Raw genomic sequence first — 17,931 nt, forward strand, 5'->3', positions numbered from 1 at the left:
GTCCCCTCTTCAGTCAAGCCCAAGGTAGTCTTAAATCTCTCTCTGTCTCTCTTCTCTCTTCTCTCGTTTTAATTATCAAGAGGTATCATCAGCAAAGTAAGAACATGAAGAAATATAAAAGCAACCCGTCTCCTCATCTCATAAAGCCAGATTGTCTTCCCATCATGCAAAGCCATTAAAAAGAAAACCACAATTTGACTCCCCTCTTCCACCGTCCCTGAAATATGTTTCCCATCTCGAACCCATCCATGTGAAAGAAGAAAAGAAAATTAAAAAAAGAAATAAAAAAACACCCCTCGCCCCCCCTCAAACCCCTTTTTAAACCCGTCTTGGCCAACCCGTGACCTCCCTGCTCCGTTGAAATAAGAGGCCAAGAGAACGAACCCCTCTCGTGGATGGAAACGTCCCTGCGGCGACTCTAAAAAGAAGAGTAAACTGCCTCATCGTCTTGTCCCCTCCCCAGTTGTAGTCATGATACCAGCTTTGCATGACTCCGTATCTCTTAGTTCCCACTTGAAAATATGCCGACCCCTCTTGTGAACTGTTGTGTTCGCCCCGGAAATGGTCGTCTGCGTAAGTGAGAGAGGCGCCAAAAAAGAGGGGAGAAAAAGAACAAAAAGAAGAAGGAAAAAAAAAGGAAAAAAAAGAAGAAAAAGAAACCCCCACCACCACAGCAGACAACTCCGAACGACTGGTATAGACCTCCGTGCAAAAGCCTCAAACCCAATCCGGATCATCCGAGTCCATATCCCCCTCGGCATCATCGTCCTCCACCGGCAGCGGATTCTTTCTAGGCCGACCGCGCGGTCGCGGCCGCGACGCAGACCTCGCCCGTTTCTTCCTCCCACCAGCCACCGCCCCGCCCGCCTTGCGCTTCCGGCCGCGCCCGCCCTCGTCGCGTTGGTGTCCGTCCCCCCCCTCGCCCCCGCTCAAGGCGCCGGGTCCCTCGCCGCCGCCGTCGTCTTCCTCTTCTTCTTCGTCGGCGACGCGAAACTCCTTGTCCACGTTCATCATCTCCACGAACGCCCGGCACTGCGCCATGACCGACTCCCTCGACGCGAGCCCGTCCATATGCGACGCCATCTCGTCCCAGAACTTGTCGCCCGTGATGCCGGCTACTTTGACGGGCGACTTGCTCAGGTCCTTGGACGCCGCCTTGCCCTTCGCCTCGCGGCGGTTGGCGCCCAGGCCGTAGAGGCGGCGGAGATACGTCCGGGCTTCCCATAGGCAGAGGAGGATGATGGCGCCCACTGTCATTTGGCGGAGCCGCTGCGGGTCGACGTCGAGGCGGTCGAGTAGGTCCGTCTCTGTCGCTGGTGTCTTCTCGAGAGCCTGACCGTCGTGACCGTCCTGACCGTCCTGGCCGTTCGCTGGCTCGGTGACCATTTCCTCGTCTTGGCCTGGCGGTGGCGGCTGTGGCAGCGCTTGTGGCGGCGGCGGCGGCGGCGGCGGTTGGGTCGTCTCACTAGGCTGGTCAACGTCCATGCGGACATTGAAAATCTCCGATTCGATAACGTGAGCCAGGTTGGACCCGGTAGACGTGACGATCTTCTCCATCGCGTTCACCGTCGCGAGCACTTCTCCCACCGTGACGTACTCGAAAAACGCAATGTTCTCGATGACGAAGCGAGAAAACCCCATGTGAGGCGGCATGGCCTGCGTCGTCACATCCAGTTTGACCGGATCGAAATCCACCTGGTTGACCAGCTTCCCCAGGAACTTTTGTCTGTTCTTGGACTTGCTGATCTTGAGCACTTCCATCAGGAGGTGCAGCTTGGGCTGGAACGTGGGATGCGTGGTCGCGCCCCGCGTATCTTTCACGATATCCCGTTGATAGTTGAATGCGCACTGAATGGCCTTCGCGTACTCGCGTTCGATGACCGTCTCGTGCTTTTGATGCAACGAGCGGTGCTCCATGTAGGCCACCTCCGAGATCCGCCCAACCGGGCACGTCTCCAGCGTGATGAGGGCGGTGCCGGTTTCCTTGGGGTGGACGAGGCCCTGCCGATTAATACTGCCCAGGACCTCGACCGCCAACAACGCGTGGTCGTCCAGCGACGACAGGGCGATCCGTGTGATCTCCTTGAGAAACCTCTGCGTGGTGCCGCTCGCCACGTCGTCGTAGTTGGTGCCTCCCATGACCGTCAAGTTACGCCTCTTGCCCGCCTCCTCGCTGTGGTTCGCCGCCGGATGACTCGCCGCTTCCGAGCGCCGCTCTTCGGCCAGCAGAAATTCTTTAAAAGACCGCAAGATGGCGGATTCGAGGACCGGTATCTTCTCGGAGAACACCTGCTCGAACCGAGTGTACACGTTGGGCAAGGTATAGTTCCGCGGGTGAGCCTGGCAAATCTGTCCGATGGCCTCGATCGCCGCCCTCCTGGCCTCTTGCGGCTGGCTGGGATCAGCCCAGGGCGCCAGCTCGTCCACCATGAGCTTCGTGACCGACGTGCCCTTCCGGTTCGCAAACGTAGGCCCCCGGAAGACCTCCAGTTCCGAGTCGAGGTCGCAGTGCTTGCCCACCATGCCCACAATCTCCGCGTATCGCGCAAACGTCTTGACGTTCTTCTCGTTGGTGGGGAGCTTGCGGAGCTTCACCGTACCGGCCAGACTGGATCCGCCCAAGCGAGCCAGCGGGGTGCGGCTGTCCAGCAGACCGGCAATGATCCAGAGGCACGCCACCACGTCGTCGAGAAGATGCTTCGTCACCTTGGTGATCGATTTCTGGAGCTGCTCCCTGACTTCCTTGAGGAACTCGGTGTGCTTGCTGGAGAGCTGCGGCAGGACCTGCCTGTATATGACCGCCACCGCTTTGAAAACCGTCAGATCGTCGGGGTTGTTGAAGCTCGCCAGATGCGGCTTGAGGAGTCGGATCTCCTCGAAGCTGAACAGTTTCGGGTCCGCCTTGGCGAAGATTTGCAGGACATGCAGCGCATCTCGACCGTGCGGGACGGAGGGATCGTCCGAGTCGAGAACGTCGATCAGCTCGAACATCTTCCCGACCAGCTTGACACTGACCCCGAACGGACCGTTCTGCGTCTTGTTCGGCGAGCTGAGGATGGCTTGCAGCACCTTGTCCAGGACGGCCATGACGTTACCGGACTTGACGGTCTGGATCATGAGGGCGACATGGTCCGTGAGAGACGACTTGAAAGCGGGCGTGTCCTCGGCATGGTAGAAGGGCGCAAACCAGACCTCCTCCATCATTTGCCGCGCCAGGTCCCGGACGCCCTCGTCCGGATCGTGCACGCGGTGGAGCAGGTTGTTGGAGATGGCACCCCGCGCCTCTTTGCTCTGGTTGCGCAGATAGATGTCGCGCGCCAACTTCATCGCTCGTTTCCGGACACCCACGCCGCTGTCGATGAACCTGTCGAGGATCTTCTCCAACATCCTCATTTCCAGCCCGGGCCGCAGTTGGATACACTTGCCCATCAAGCCAATGGCCGAGTCGCGGACTTGGGGCGACGAGTCGTTGGAACAATTGAGAATGAGCTGCACGACAACCGAATCGCCGTCGAGGATGGCGGGATCGGTCTCTAACAGCTGATTGATGCTCTTCAAGCTCTTGCTCCGAACCGTGGCCTGGTCGCTCGCCATGGCACTCAAGAGGACGTTCAGCATGGAGCCGAAATGCTCGCAAAAGAGCGACCGGAGGAGAACGATGCAGTACGACAGCTTGGCCAGGTTGGACGGGACCGTTTTGAAAGTGTATTCGTTCGATAACCACCTGCCGTCGTCGATCATCATGCGGAGCCTGTAAGCAAGCCGCCCATACTCCCGATCTCGTCCCTCGTCCTCCTCGAGGCCATGGTAGCCGGTGTACGTCTGATGCGCCCATTCGGCGACCAAAAGGGACATGGCACCGCGTAGATGGGGATCGTCGGTGCAGCGCTCCTCCAGGTATTCGAGACAAGCGCGGTAAGGCCCAGCCCACGAAACCAGATGCTCGGCCCGGTTCTTCTGTTCGAGCGCCGCCACGGCCAGCTCGGAGAGGAAATAGCCGAGCTCGTCCGTAGCGCTGCCATCTCTACTTTCGGCCACCCTCCTAACGTGGGAACGCAGTTTCGAGATGGCGGCGGCCATGACACCTAGAAGCTCGAGGGCCATATTCTTGGCCGGAGCGGCCGACTTGCCGTCCTCCCAGATCTTCATCATGGAGAAGGTGAGCTGCCGAAGAAGCAGCTCGGCAGCGGGCCAATCCGGGGAATCCATGCAGGTGGTAAAGTCCTCGACGAAGAGATCGAGCAGGTTTCGGTATGGCGTGTCGCCGGACTTGGTGGAATGGAGCGCACGGCGAACGATAAAGTTGAGAACGAAGGATGCGCTATGGTGTGCTTCGCCCACCAGCGGTTTGGCGGCATCTTCGAGTTCTTGAATGGCCGTGTCATGCTGCAGGGCGGCCTCTTCCTCCGACTTGATGGTGAACATGGGCCCCGTCGCGGCTTTCTCGGGCCCGTCACCGTCATCCTCCCGGGGCAAGGCTGAATGGTGCTTCTGGCCGTCCACCTTGCCGGAGCTAGCATGCACGAGACGCATGATCAACGCAGACAAGGGCTGGATGCTGCCGCCTTCCGAAAGTCTGAACTGGCGAGCGCTTTGCTTCCCCACGGGCAGCTTCTCCAATGAAGTGAGGAGGTCGTTGAATATGTGTTGCCGTTGCGCCGGCTTCATGAGGAAGATCTGACAGAGCATGTCCATCGCCACCAGACGAATACCGTCGAATCTCTGGACACCCACTACCGAGTCCCTCTCGTAGTATGCGTTGTCAACGAAGATGAGGCTCGACGCGGTGAACTCCAGCGAACCGAACGCAATCTCGGACAACTGAATGTTCTGAATGAGTTCGAGCAGCAAAGCGAAAAGTCTCTGACAGTTGGTCAAAACGGAAGCAATGGCTTTCTTGTGCGGGAGAAGACTTTTGAAGAGGTTTGCCGTCGACCCGCCACCTCTCATCTCGACCACAGGAACGACGACGCCTTCCATGACACTCTTGAAAAGGTCGATACTGTGCTGGATAGACTCCTCCGAGTAGAGCTCCTTCTCTTCCCGGCCCCCACACATGGTCCGAAGGGACGTGCGAGCAGCCTTCAGCCCCGTTTCGATGTCGGGGAGCTGTTTCAACCAGTTCTCAACGTCCGATTCCTCCCAGCTGTCGTCAAGCTTGAAGTCTAGATCGCGGGCGAACTTTATGCCAACATCGCTCAACCTCTGAATCCTAGTAATGACGTCGAGAGGAACCTGGCTGTAAGATCGCAAGCTGATGACTTTCTGGAGCTCGCTCTGGAGTTTCTGGTAATGACCAGCCGTAACCGCGATTTCCCCCTCGGTCGTGAGCGTGGCGACGTGGTCGTAGCCGGGCTCACCCCCCAGAACCCGTCCAACGGCATCAAAGACTTCCTTGGTGATTCGGCTTAGACTCACAAGCGCCGCTTCAGCGCGCTGTCGCTGATCCAGGCTCGCGCCAAGGGCGTCCCGTTGTTGTCGTTGCAAGTTGTCTTGTTTCACCTTTCGAGACGAGAGGTTTGTGGGTTCATCCGGTTCGTCCGGAACGTCAAGATATTCCTCCTTGTTGATGGTGGGACGAGGTAGCTCGATGGCGATGGTGGGCTGGCTGCTAGATCTCGGCATGTGCATGGCTGGGTCGGGTGCTATGGGTGCTACGACTGGCTCGGGTGCCGGTTGGTCGGGGATCTCGACATATGCGGAAGCATCAAACGACTTGGAAGGAATGGCCACTTCGATTCTAGCAAAGTTCAGTCGGTGAGCGTCGGCATTGGTGATGGTAGGACCTGACGTCCTATCTGGAGACTCTAGTTTCGTAGACGAAGGAGGATGTTGCTGTTGGGGAGGGACTAGGCCGTTCAGCTGGCTCGAGGAAGTATTGTCGGCAGGGGCCTGTTTAATGAACGTGGGGGCCTTGTCGAGAATAACGCGGGATAAAGGTGACATGCCCTTGAAGAGGCTCTCTTTCTTCGACTGTAGTCCATCTGAATGCAACATGGGTTTTGTGATGGACTTGAATTTGCTTGTCGGGCGTCAGCAAACGTCACATACTCATTGCCTCCCAACCTACAGGGGGGGGCTTCCATCTAAGCTCACTAGAAAGTACGTTGCTTTGGCCTCAGCTCCTGAAGTATGTGATCGGCGGCATGTCTTAATTGCTTGTTCGCTGCTGGCTCCTGACTGAGGGCTTGTTTGTTGAGCGTCTCGAAGTCATTGTTATCGGCGAAAACGGCGGTGAGGTTTGATGCGGGAAGGCCACAGCCGATTGTGGGGTCAGGGATAAGATCTGGAAGAGAAGGATGAGCTCATGAGCAAGCTGACAAGACACGAAATAAAATAGAACGCCAGAAGTGGGAAAAGAAAGCTGAAGCGCACCGGAGGTAAACGGGATAACGGATGTTTGCGGTGAGTAAGGCAAAGCTTGCTGCAAAGTGAAAGGCTTCATCTCCTGCACCTGCGGCTGCGGCTGCGGCTGTCCTGTAGTCCCATGGCTTCCATTAGTCGGTCGATAATTCGGCGTGTGATGACCACCTGCGTCGGCCATGTTGTAAACCCTCAGGAAGTTCGGCGATGCATCGCCTGAGAGGGGTGGAAGCGAAAGGGGAGGTCCGTCCTGGGATCAGCGGTACATTGAAGGCGAAAGGAGACGGCGCCTGAGGAGGATGTAAGAGAGAAGAAGTGAAGAAGTCTTTCAAGCTGCTTTTGTTGAATGGCCGTCCAGAATAGATATACGGCGTTGGAAGGCAACAGAGGATTGAATTCGAAAGGACGGCGGCCTTGGAAGGCGGGAAGTTCCAGGCAGGAGTGAAGGAACAGGACGGGAAGTTGCGACAGCCTCGTCATGGTTGACCCCAGAAGCTCAAGGTGGCCCGTGTACCCACTAACAGCCTCGACCAATGAGAAGCGATTCGTCTTCGAGGAGTGGGTTCGTCAATCAAGGTAAGGTACTTTACACGTAGTTGGTTCGTGGGCTGTGACGGGGGCGTCAGCCTTCTAACAGGGATCTCTTTATCGATAAGATACCTGGGGAAATTTCCTCGAAGTTTCCATTGTCCGAACGACCTCGCGCTGCTTTCATGTTGACCGACTCTGCGTGTAAGGCGGACTGGTGTATATAACTTTCCACGTCACATTCCACCTCAAAGACGAATGTTTGCCTCAAAATGTCCGCCATTGGATCTCTGGTATTCTGTACGGACTGCGGCAACCTCCTGCCTGCGTCCAAAGGAGAGCAGAGGGGCATCCTCATATGCGACTGCTGCAGAAAGGAGAACAAAGGTGCAAAAAAAATAATCGGTTCTCTTCCCTCAGAACTCCCAGTGGCTAATAATCGGCAAAACATGACAGATACCGGTTCAAAGGTCATCACAACAGAAACAAAACCTTCCGACTTTCCATCTCAGCTGAGGCAAAAACTACAATCGAATGTCCAGACGGTGGAGAGGCACAAGGTTCGGACCGAGGCAGTGACAAAAGAACCGTGCCCGAGGTGTGGACGTGACGAGGTCTACTATACACAAGTGCAGCTGCGCAGTGCAGACGAAGGCAGTACGACGTTTTTCACTTGTAAATGTGGCTATAGGTACGTTACTCATATTTCCAACCGACACTTTCGACCTCCGGTATAGGATCCGGATCGAGGGAAGCCAACTGACAACCTGCAGGTGGTCGCATAACAACTGAGGAACGTATATACGTCATAAAGGCGTTCGATAAAAAATAAAAATAAATAAAAAATAAAAATAACGCGAAAAGAATAGAGAGTCGAAATATGCCCCATTATGCTGCTGCCCTGGCTCCCTCCGGAATCAAAGCATACTCGGTCTGCCCGCTCGCCTCGTACTCGGCCATATCCAACGCGACGATAACGCTATCCCTCACCACCTTCTCCTTATCATGCAAAAACTTCTTCAGTGTATCCTCGACGCCTTCCTCCTCGCCCAGACTGCCGAGGGCCTCCGCAGCCTCGTGACGGACCATGCTGGCTTCCTCCAGGTTGCTGAGCGCCGCTATCAGCGCGGGGATGGAGGCGGGGTGGGCGAGCTGGCCAAAGACGAAGGCGATCTCGTGGCGGAACAGGGCCGAGGGGTCGGCGAAGCCCTTGGCGAGCGCGTGGACGGCGGGGACGGCTGTGGGGAGGTCGGGCGGCGAGGCGAGGTCCCGGAGGGCGAACATGGCGCGGTACCTCAAGAAAAGGGGTTTGTCGGTATCCATGAGGGTCTTTTCGAGTTGGTCGACTGTCCGTTGGGTTTCCTCCAAAGGCGGTGCGGGGTCAATGGATGTGAAGTCGCTGGTTTTTTGTTTCATTTGACGTTAGCGGGAACATGGTCTGGGAAGACAATAGATATTCGGTTGCCGAAAAGCATCCCGAGAGACGTGTGTTGTGGTTTTTTTTTTCTTCTTTTTTTTTTTCAATTCTTTTCAAAAAAAAATTCACTTACCTCTTGCGCAGCTTTTCCTCCTTTCTTTGCTCCGAATTCTCCCACTCCAACCGGTCCACGGCAATCTCGCACGTCTCCTTGACCACCACCTCCTCACCCTCGCGATCCCGGAACCGACGCAGAAGCTCCAAGTTGCCGGCGTCACCCAACGCTCCGAGCGCCTCGGCCGCCTCGTGGCGGCACATGGGGTCCTCTTTCAAGTCTTCCAGCACATGACGTAGCGGGGGCACGGCGCGCAGGTTGCGGGTCTGGCCCAAGCAATAAGCAAGCTCGTGCTTTAGGAGGGCGGAAGTGGAGGAGAATGCAGCGGCGATGGCGTCAATGGCGGCTTCCGCATCGGGGGGAGGTGAGTTGGTCGCGACGTGCTTGAGCGAGAAGAGGGCGCGGAAGCGTAGGGGGAGGGGCGTGGCTTCGGAGACGAGGGTCTTTCGGAGGGCAGAAATGGTGGTCTCCGTAGAGATGGGGGAGGGGGAATCGGTTATATCCGCGGATGGAGCCATTGTTGAGATGTACGACTGTGCGCTGTGTCGTATCGTGTCGTGTTGGAACGATGGGATGGTGTGACGGAAAACGACTCGAGCATCGAAATGTTCGCTACCTACCTATTCAAGCGCCAAACCTGTATTGATAGAGGGGTCGCTGGGTCGATCAACCGAAAATTTCATGTGGGGCCCGGTCTTATCGATTACCGATAAGCGTACAGCACGGGACGCATGTATACACGTGTACTGCAACGCACTCGACGTATTCTCTGATTTGTCACTGCATTATCAGATTAGATTCAGTATCTCCCCAGGTACCTCTACCTTGGACTCTTCCTTCGTAGGGCTGAGCGATGTCGGAGGCCACTGCTGATTAATCTAACCATTCTCGCCCCTCGCCTCGACCCCTCTATATCGTCTTTCTTCTCTCTCCCTCTGATCTGTAATCCGTCACCATTCCAACATCACACTTCCTCAACCACAATCTGGGATTTTTTGCACTCCCAGCCGCCACGTAGTTTATCCTCCTTCACTCTCACATTTCGTCGTTCACAGCTGTGCTCGAATAGGCTACAAGTCTTATATTTTGGACGCTCAGCGAGCGCAACAAACCGGCCAACGAGGCCATCCTATCACCCACCTCAGCGGACCACATTCACCTTCCACCCACCATGGCGCCTTCTCTAGAAACCACCGAATCAGTCGACGACGTCCTCACCAACCCCCTCAAACAAAAACCGAACCTCGTCGCCCCAGAACCCGAACACTGCCCGGGCCCCGAATCCGAACAAGCCGGAAAAGCCGACTCGTGCGCCGGGTGTCCGAACCAAGCCGTATGCGCATCCGCCCCGAAAGGCCCGGACCCGGACATCCCAATCATCTCCGCCCGACTAGCGGGAGTGAAGCACAAGATCCTCATACTGAGCGGCAAAGGCGGCGTGGGGAAGAGCACGTTCACGACCCTCCTGGCGCACGCGCTGGCGACGAACCCGGACGCCAGCGTGGGCGTGATGGACACGGACGTATGCGGGCCCAGCATCCCCAAGATGCTCGGCGTCGAGCGCGAGACGATCCACGTCAGCGGCGCGGGCTGGAGTCCCGTGTGGGTGCTGGACAACCTCGGGGTGATGAGCATCCAGTTCATGCTGCCGAACGCGGACGACGCGATCATCTGGCGCGGGCCCAAGAAGAACGGGCTCATCAAGCAGTTCCTCAAGGACGTCGAGTGGGGCGACCTCGACTTCCTCCTCGTCGACACGCCGCCGGGCACCAGCGACGAGCACCTCAGCGTCAACTCGTTCCTGCGCGACGGCGGCATCGACGGCGCCGTCGTCGTCACCACCCCGCAGGAGATGGCGCTGCTGGACGTCCGCAAGGAGATTGACTTTTGCCGCAAGGCCGGCATCCGCGTCATTGGCCTTGCTGAGAACATGAGCGGCTTCGTGTGCCCCAAGTGTACGGGCCAGAGCGACATCTTCAAGGCTACCACGGGGGGCGGGCGCGCTCTGGCGGAGGAGATGGGCGTGTCGTTCCTCGGGAGCGTACCGCTCGACCCACGGATAGGCATGGCTTGTGACTACGGCGAGAGCTACTTTGACAGCTTCCCTGATAGTCCGGCTTGTGCCGCTTTTAAGGAGGTGGTGGGGAATATGAGCAAGGAGATTGGGTTGGATCCCAAGGAAGTGCTGCCCGAGTTGAACTAGAGGGAAGAAACGGACCAAAGATGCCGGCTAAAGCTGGTATAGATGTGATAAGACAGTTTTCTATTTTGCTCTTCGTCATGTAGCATCAACACATTTGATACCCCGGCGCTGGTTGCCATTTAGAATATGAGAACGCGAGATTTGATTGTCCAACGCCATCCCTTCCCCATCGCATGAAGGTGATATATATATCTCCGTGTTTGCACGGCGGATATTGCCTCTCCATCAATACTTCTTCCGCAGTCATCAATCACCCAACCAGCACATCATTCGGCTGCCAACTTCTTCGGGACTTCCTCCAAGTCGTCAATGCTCTCAAGATCGATCACTCGGCCCGCCTCGCTCGTGTTCCGCAGCAGTTCTTTGGCGCCAGCATACAACATCCGGAGCTCGCTATTACAGGTCGTAGGCATGTAGTAGAGCAGCACGTAGGGCACGGACAACCGACCGGACGGCTAAAGAATGGGAGACGGGTGGGTTTAGCAAGCCGCTTGGATGCATCGAGCATGGCAGGGCGACGCACCAGAGTCAGCGGGTAGCTGAGAAGAACGAAGCGTGGGCTGTGGTCGGGTAGGTCATCGGCCAGGGCGTCCAGGGACTTGTAGGTCATGAGATCTTCATCTTGGCGAATTTCATGCGTATTCTTATCAATCAGGTCTGGGCACCGAGGGGTACGAATTTTAGATGTCAGTTTATTATGTCGTTATCATAGGACGAGGAAGACAATGAGGCTGGATGACGGATCGTTGGACGAGACAGACATACATACAGATGACGGCTTGCGGGTCGTTGGATCGCGACGTCCCGAGACGAAACTTGCGAAGGTTATCCTTCGTGTCTTGAGAAAAGGTATAGAGGCGGGATTCTGAGGCCTACGGTTGAGCGGCGGACGTTAGTGGCGTGGAGGGAAAATACCAAGGACCAGACCAAGTCACTGAAGGGGTATACCATGCTGGGTTGTTGCTTCGGATATTCCGGTGTTCTGTGGAGCGAGGAGGAGACAGTAGACTGCTTGTGAGGTTTTTAGATTTCAGATTACGGAGTAGACGGAGAGATCGAAAGTCCAGAGAGCTATGCAAGACGGTGGTATAGGCAGATGACGAAGCCAGTAGGCGTCAACCCCTCAATCATGATATTATACGGAGTACCTAATTACAGGTACATGTACAGCACTGTAGGAGTTCCCTCCCCTCTGACTAAGCCCCACAATGAGAGACCCCACCCTTGGAAGCTCTGACACAGTGTTTCGTCGTAAAAGACCTCCAGTGACGTCGTTTTGTTAACGTCGGGTTTTCGCAGAAATATGCCGCGGGGAACAAGCACCGCGGTATCATATTGTACTGGATGGGTTACCCTAAGATACTAATTACCGGGAGGGACTAATAACTAACATCTTCTCTGGGCCCTTGCGCAATTCACAACGCTGTCCACACAACCACTTCCGCTACTTAATATTATCTTCTCCCCATTGACCGACTTGTCGACCTTTTTACATTCTCAAAGTAACCTAACCTGGTAGCCTGCTCTTCATGTTTTCGCGCCTCTCCCAGATCACAAGACACCTCTCGGCAGCGTCTCCGATTCGGACCCCCAAGCGACCCGCCCTCATCAACAACACCAACGGCCTGGCGCGGAGTATCATGGCTTCTGCCGACGAACGCAATTCCCGGACCATCCACACCGCGGCATGCTTGATTATCGGCGATGAGGTCCTCGGCGGAAAGGTCAGTCAATGACGAATCAATTTGTTCATCTATTGACTATCCCCCTGAAGACTGACCGCCTCGGACCCTTGGCACAAGTAGACCCTAGATGTGAGTGAGGGAACCATTTTCTATCCCACCCGAAGACATCTCGGTTTGTCCCTAGTTACCGGCTGCATGGTCCCTCTAACGACGGTGTGATGTCCGTCTCTTACAGACCAACTCCGCTTATATGGCGAAATGGTGTTTTTCTCTCGGCATCGTACGCCCCCCCCCTGCTTCAAGGCCCCCTACTTCACGGCCCCCTAGTCGCCAGAGTCTAACGCCAGGGGCCTGGGATAGAATCTCAAGCGCGTTGAAGTCATTGAGGATGTGGAGAGCGAAATTGTTGAAGCTGTAAGGAGGCTGAGTGACCGTTACGACTTTGTCGTGACCAGGCAAGTTGCTCGCGCCTTGGCAATTCCTCCTATTCACCTGGTACCTCGGGGGTGTGTAGCTAACTTGGAGTTTCTTGGACAGCGGCGGCATCGGACCAACGTATGTATACACAGTCTGAGATTCATGCTCCGTGCCTCGGCCATCTCCGTTTTCCTTTGCTTTTCCTTCTTCCTCGTCATGTGTATTTACATCAAGGTACGAATCCTAACTCTGGCAGACACGACGACATCACGTACGAGTCCATCGCCAAAGCATTCAGCCTCCCCCTCCTCCTGAACCAAAAGGCCTTCGAGAGGATGAGGAGGCTCTCGAAACCGCATCCCTCCCAGCCCGACTTTGACTGGGACACCGACTCGCCCGCGCTCCGGGCCAGGCTGCGTATGGCCATCCTGCCCACGGACGAGACGCGTGACCTGAGCAAGCAGTTTCTCTTCCCGCATGATGATCTATGGGTCCCTGTCACGGTTGTCAACGGCAACGTCCACATTCTTCCCGGTGTGCCGCGGCTCTGTGAGTAGTCCTCCACACATTCATGTCCTTTTGGGCAATTAAGAAGAAGAAGAAAAAACGGGGGGCAGTCGTGGATTACAAGGCTGACATAAGGTCTCGGTACGCAGTCGAGAATCTCCTGGACGGATTGAAGCCGGTGATTGTACCCCGGCTGACGGACCCGGACGGCAAGGGCCTCGCCCGAGTATTGATCTCTACGCCCTTGCCCGAGAGCGCCGTCGCCGATTACCTCACCCAACTGGCGGCCAAGGTGGAACCCCAGGGTGTCAAGGTCGGCAGCTACCCCCGATGGGAGCAGAATGGCATTGTCACGCTTGTTGGTCGGTAAGGTCGTCTCCATTCCCGAAAAAAAGAAGCCTCGACGGTGTCGAGAGTTCCGTTGTCCCTCCCCGCGACTGACACCCGTTCTGCATGAAGAAACCACGAATACATTGAGAGCATTGTGCCCGATGTGGTTGAAGGGGTCAAAGGGAGGCGTGTTGCCGTCGAGGGCGAAGACGACGTGCCTTCAGAGGAGAGGGCAAAGCCTAACAGCGACTAAGCGAGGGATGTCATATGGGCGGTTCTTTTACGCTTTTTACGTTGGTACGTTCTGCTCGCAGTAGACGAAAGAAATGCAATAAGGGGGGGGGGGGCTAAGGCGCTACGGACGATGAAGAGGGTATGCGAAGTGCTGAGTGTGGCAATGATGAGATGATATTCGTGTATCAATACTTTGTCCGAGGGACGTTGTTCGGAGTTTGACGAGCAGATTGCTGTATGCTCTACCTTAGGTTGGCTGGAAAGAGACGGTGAAGAGGGCAAGGAAACTAAGGTAAGGTATATAAGCTAACGTGCGATGTTCCTCGGGACAGTGTAGATGGGGAATCTGGACAGTGTGGAGTACCCGTACCGTATACATACGCTGACCCACTCGGTGCAGTTAAGATAGTCCAAGCTCTCTGCACTAATTAATAGCTTGGAGGAGAACGCAGTACAAGTATCATGAGCTATCGGCAGGTACTTCAGAATCAGCTCCAGCAAACGCATAACAAACATCCAACGAATGCAACGAAATGCATGGTCAAATCAGCTACTCCAATCCATCCAGACCCCACATTGATTTTCAAGATTCGCATAAACAGGACCATTCTGGACTTGGCTTGTCTTCCTGTCATGCAGCCAGACTTCCTACCTACCTTAGGTACCTAGGGAGGAGGTACAGTATGTACAGCGCAGCGGTACTAGCTAAGGTAGGCTAGGACGAAGGATATAATATGGCGGGGTTAGCGTTTAATACCTTAATACCTTAGGGGACGGGTCACGAGTTCCCACTCATTACCGTGCGAACTTGATTCCCAAGTTAGTTAGGCCGTCCGTCCACCAGCACCACGGTCCAGGGCCTGCTTTTCTCATCGATCGCCTGCACTCAACAGAGAAGAAGATCTTTCCAAAGACGTCACGTCACGTTTGTACACCGTAGCACCACCTCAATGTGGCGTTCTCGGAGTCAAAAGGCAAGGCAGCACCAGAACGTTTGATGGTCGTTCTCCTGATCCCCATCTGCCATTCTAGGCGCTAGATGATGTTGGCCTTGGACCTATCAACGCCTTATACCGCTCTTTTTAACACAAGAGCGAGCCAACGGTTGCCAATCTCCCACCCGCTTCTGGTCCCAGAGCTCATAGAAGCACAGGCCAGGACGAACCAGAGCCAAGGATTGAACCGTTACTTTGTAGCGAATTGAACCCCCCAAACCCCTCCCCCAATTCCCTTAGTCCCGGCTCCATCTCCACATGTTACCTAGGGGGGTAGGTTGTACATTGACAATCCCCAATCAAAGTAGTCATCTACAATCAGTATTGCCCTTTTTCCAGATCCCACAGTGCATCTTTAAGTACCTTCAGAAGTAAATGTACATTCATCCGCTGTGGTCAACCGGGCTGAGCACCAATAAGGTAACCAGACCCTATCCTCAGCCCGGTCACATCCCTTTCCTTCTTCCCCAGTCTCTTCTCTTTCTCTTCTCTTTCTTCTCCATCTCCAACCAGAACCGAATCGAGCCTCCTCTCACCTCCCTACGTCCTCCTCTTCCGTCCTCCCGTTTTCGGTTTTCGGGGTTTTCACGACAAACAACATTGACCCGGCGATCATTTTTTTTTTTTTCGATTTTTGCCTCCATTCATCATCTCCCTTACGACGACTTGGGCTACGGACCTTGCATTTACTTGCTTTTTGCTTCTTTTTTGAGACTTCAATCTCATCTTCCAGTCGCGCCCTCGTTTGTCCATCGAATCGCCCTTTCGCTCCTCCGCAATTCAACGGGTCGACTCTCGGTCAACCACCTACGATCCTCTTTCGATACCCAAACCCCACAACCGTTACCTTGTTTCTTTAGACGGATTGCCCAGAGAGCAATTTCCGTCGACCTTAACTACACATAATGGCCTCTCGGGTGCGTTGAATCCATCCCTTCGATGGATATGCCATGCCGCCCACCAATGTACCAATTGTGGACGGTTGGACCATATCTTTAATGACGTTCAGCGGCTAATTGTGCGCCGCTCTACTATAGTTCCTCAGAGAATACAAGCTTGTCGTTGTCGGCGGCGGTGGTGTCGGCAAGTCATGCTTGACCATTCAGCTCATTCAAAGCCACTTTGTCGATGAGTATGATCCGACCATTGAAGGTAAGTCTCCTTTTTTTGTTCTTCTTTTTTTCTTTTTTTCTTTTTTTCTTCTTTTATTCCTTCTTCTTTCCCTCCTGGACAAACCGCCCGCCCTGACAAAGTTTTCGCTGCTTTCTAGACTCGTACCGCAAGCAGTGTGTCATCGATGATGAGGTGGCTCTCCTCGACGTCCTCGACACCGCCGGCCAAGAGGAATACTCGGCCATGCGCGAACAGTACATGCGAACCGGCGAGGGCTTCCTGCTCGTCTACTCCATCACATCCCGCCAGAGCTTCGAGGAAATCACAACCTTCCAGCAGCAGATTCTCAGAGTCAAGGACAAGGACTACTTCCCCATGGTCGTCGTCGGCAACAAGTGCGATTTGGTGGGCGAGAGGGAAGTCACACGGCAAGGTACGAATACGAACTTTTCTGCGTGGGATTGTGTGGGAATGGAATGACACGCCCCGAGCGACCAGTCAATTGTCATGTCATGCATGCCTTTTCTCCTCCCTACCTTGCAGCAAAACACAACTCTTCGCTCTCGGCTAGCACATCTTTGCTGACATACGTATCTTTGCAGAGGGCGAGGCCCTGGCCAAGTCGTTCGGCTGCAAGTTCATCGAGACATCGGCCAAGTCCCGGATCAACGTCGAAAGGGCCTTCTACGATCTTGTCCGCGAGATTCGACGGTACAACCGGGAGATGCAGGGCTACTCGACCGGCAGCGGTGGCCCCGCCGGCGCCAACGGATCCATGAAGCCCCTGGACGTGGAGGATGGCGAGCGGGACGCGGGCTGCTGTTCCAAGTGCGTGCTAATGTAAACGCAACGCCTCACCGCGACCGCGCGCACATCTGGGAAAGCACATACCTTGGAACGCAACGAAAAACGAAAAAAAAAAACCCCCCCGGAATTTATTCGATCGACGGGGGGCCAGGAAGGATGTGGAAGGAGGGGGGAAAGAGTCCAGCTGGGGCGGGAAGAGAAGGTGAACGTTTGGACGGCCCGCAGTGCGTTCCTCAACCCATGACGGGGATCACAACGCTTTTTTACTGTTGCAGGGTTTCTTTGGAGCATTTTTGGTGCGGACGGGGGTGTCAGCAGAAAACCCTTTCCGAGATACCCCTCGTGTTGACGCCCCTTCTCGGTATGTTGGCGTATGCTTGGGGCTCAGGCAGATGGCAGCAGTCACAAGAAAACCCTTGACTTCCTTTTCTCTCTCTTCGTCTCAGTTCCCTCTACAGAAATGCGCGCGCGCTTTGCTCAACTTCGACGACACTAAACCACGCGACATGGGACCCACGATCCGGACGACCGAGCATCACCCTCACTATGAGACCAAAAGAAAAAAGAAATGGGAGTTTGGTTGTCTGCATTGTTCACCAGGCGCATGGACGGGAGGAGGGAGTGGGAGAGGTGAGGCGAGGCACGTCAAAGATATAATTACCGTGGTCGTTATATTGGACGATGACAGCAGCCCATGCACGTCTCGAGGTGGTTCTGGGGCCTCGTGTGAGGAAGGACGATTCTCATTATTCTCACTTCTCTTCAGGATATGGTGTCTGGACTTATTTTTTTTTAGTATTTTTCTTTTCTTTCCTTTTTTTTAGCCCCCTTTCCCCCTTTTCTTCTTCTTCCATCACTCCTCGTTTTCTACTCCCTTCGCTGTAATTCCTTGTATTTATTAGGCAGCTAGCCAGTCTCCATGTCGGAAATGCTTCTGATCTTTCCTCGTTACCGTTCACTGACCTCTTTCACGTTATCCCTTCGCTTTGTACGGTGAGTGATGCGTCCAGGTGGGAAGATCGGCGGTTGCAGATGGCGAGGAGGAGTGCCGCCCCCTGACCATCTTCGACTCGGGGGCGATCCTCGACCAAAGGCACTCGACTCACACTGACACACACACCGTGGATATGGCACACAATGAATGTGAGGACTTTAAGAGACTACCTACTCGTGTGGTCTCAGTCGAAAGAGCCAAAGCATCCACGGTTCCAAGTCGA

The 17,931-nt window shown here is 55.0% G+C and overlaps 7 protein-coding genes across 7 annotated transcripts; 4 read left to right on the top strand and 3 right to left on the bottom strand.

Annotated features, from left to right (window-relative positions):
• Positions 1–717: 717 nt before the first annotated feature.
• SODALDRAFT_272827 (hypothetical protein) lies at positions 718–6,544 on the bottom strand (the record flags this gene model as incomplete). The annotated part of the gene is made up of 4 exons (XM_028607858.1): positions 718–1,305; positions 1,384–6,022; positions 6,097–6,286; positions 6,376–6,544. The coding sequence occupies 4 exons, from the start codon at positions 6,542–6,544 to the stop codon at positions 718–720; spliced, it is 5,586 nt and encodes a 1,861-aa protein (XP_028468567.1).
• Positions 6,545–7,163: 619 nt separating this feature from the next.
• On the top strand, positions 7,164–7,628 carry SODALDRAFT_271025 (DNA-directed RNA polymerase I subunit RPA12; the record flags this gene model as incomplete). Its single annotated transcript, XM_028607746.1, has 2 exons — positions 7,164–7,278; positions 7,348–7,628. 2 exons carry the CDS (start codon positions 7,164–7,166, stop codon positions 7,626–7,628), a joined length of 396 nt encoding a protein of 131 aa, XP_028468568.1.
• A 34-nt stretch (positions 7,629–7,662) lies between these two features.
• On the bottom strand, positions 7,663–9,020 carry SODALDRAFT_330500 (deoxyhypusine hydroxylase). The gene is made up of 2 exons (XM_028611210.1): positions 8,442–9,020; positions 7,663–8,290 (listed from the first exon to the last, which is right to left on the bottom strand). Exons 1-2 carry the CDS (start codon positions 8,939–8,941, stop codon positions 7,780–7,782), a joined length of 1,011 nt encoding a protein of 336 aa, XP_028468569.1. The 5' UTR covers positions 8,942–9,020; the 3' UTR covers positions 7,663–7,779.
• A 325-nt stretch (positions 9,021–9,345) lies between these two features.
• Positions 9,346–10,775, top strand: SODALDRAFT_330501 (ATPases NBP35). The gene has a single exon (XM_028611211.1). The coding sequence runs from the start codon at positions 9,595–9,597 to the stop codon at positions 10,624–10,626; it is 1,032 nt and encodes a 343-aa protein (XP_028468570.1). The 5' UTR covers positions 9,346–9,594; the 3' UTR covers positions 10,627–10,775.
• A 117-nt stretch (positions 10,776–10,892) lies between these two features.
• On the bottom strand, positions 10,893–11,577 carry SODALDRAFT_322056 (glia maturation factor beta; the record flags this gene model as incomplete). Its single annotated transcript, XM_028609680.1, has 4 exons — positions 10,893–11,081; positions 11,150–11,283; positions 11,396–11,498; positions 11,542–11,577. 4 exons carry the CDS (start codon positions 11,575–11,577, stop codon positions 10,893–10,895), a joined length of 462 nt encoding a protein of 153 aa, XP_028468571.1.
• A 426-nt stretch (positions 11,578–12,003) lies between these two features.
• Positions 12,004–14,305, top strand: SODALDRAFT_330503 (molybdopterin binding domain-containing protein). Its single transcript, XM_028611212.1, has 8 exons — positions 12,004–12,350; positions 12,432–12,440; positions 12,547–12,591; positions 12,672–12,766; positions 12,849–12,866; positions 12,985–13,277; positions 13,385–13,601; positions 13,695–14,305. The coding sequence occupies exons 1-8, from the start codon at positions 12,156–12,158 to the stop codon at positions 13,816–13,818; spliced, it is 996 nt and encodes a 331-aa protein (XP_028468572.1). The 5' UTR covers positions 12,004–12,155; the 3' UTR covers positions 13,819–14,305.
• A 1,394-nt stretch (positions 14,306–15,699) lies between these two features.
• SODALDRAFT_322058 (ras family protein) lies at positions 15,700–16,751 on the top strand (the record flags this gene model as incomplete). The annotated part of the gene is made up of 4 exons (XM_028609681.1): positions 15,700–15,711; positions 15,832–15,946; positions 16,065–16,340; positions 16,510–16,751. The coding sequence occupies 4 exons, from the start codon at positions 15,700–15,702 to the stop codon at positions 16,749–16,751; spliced, it is 645 nt and encodes a 214-aa protein (XP_028468573.1).
• Positions 16,752–17,931: the final 1,180 nt, after the last annotated feature.

This window comes from Sodiomyces alkalinus (assembly GCF_003711515.1).
Source record: "Sodiomyces alkalinus F11 unplaced genomic scaffold SODALscaffold_2, whole genome shotgun sequence".
NCBI lineage: Eukaryota > Fungi > Ascomycota > Sordariomycetes > Glomerellales > Plectosphaerellaceae > Sodiomyces > Sodiomyces alkalinus.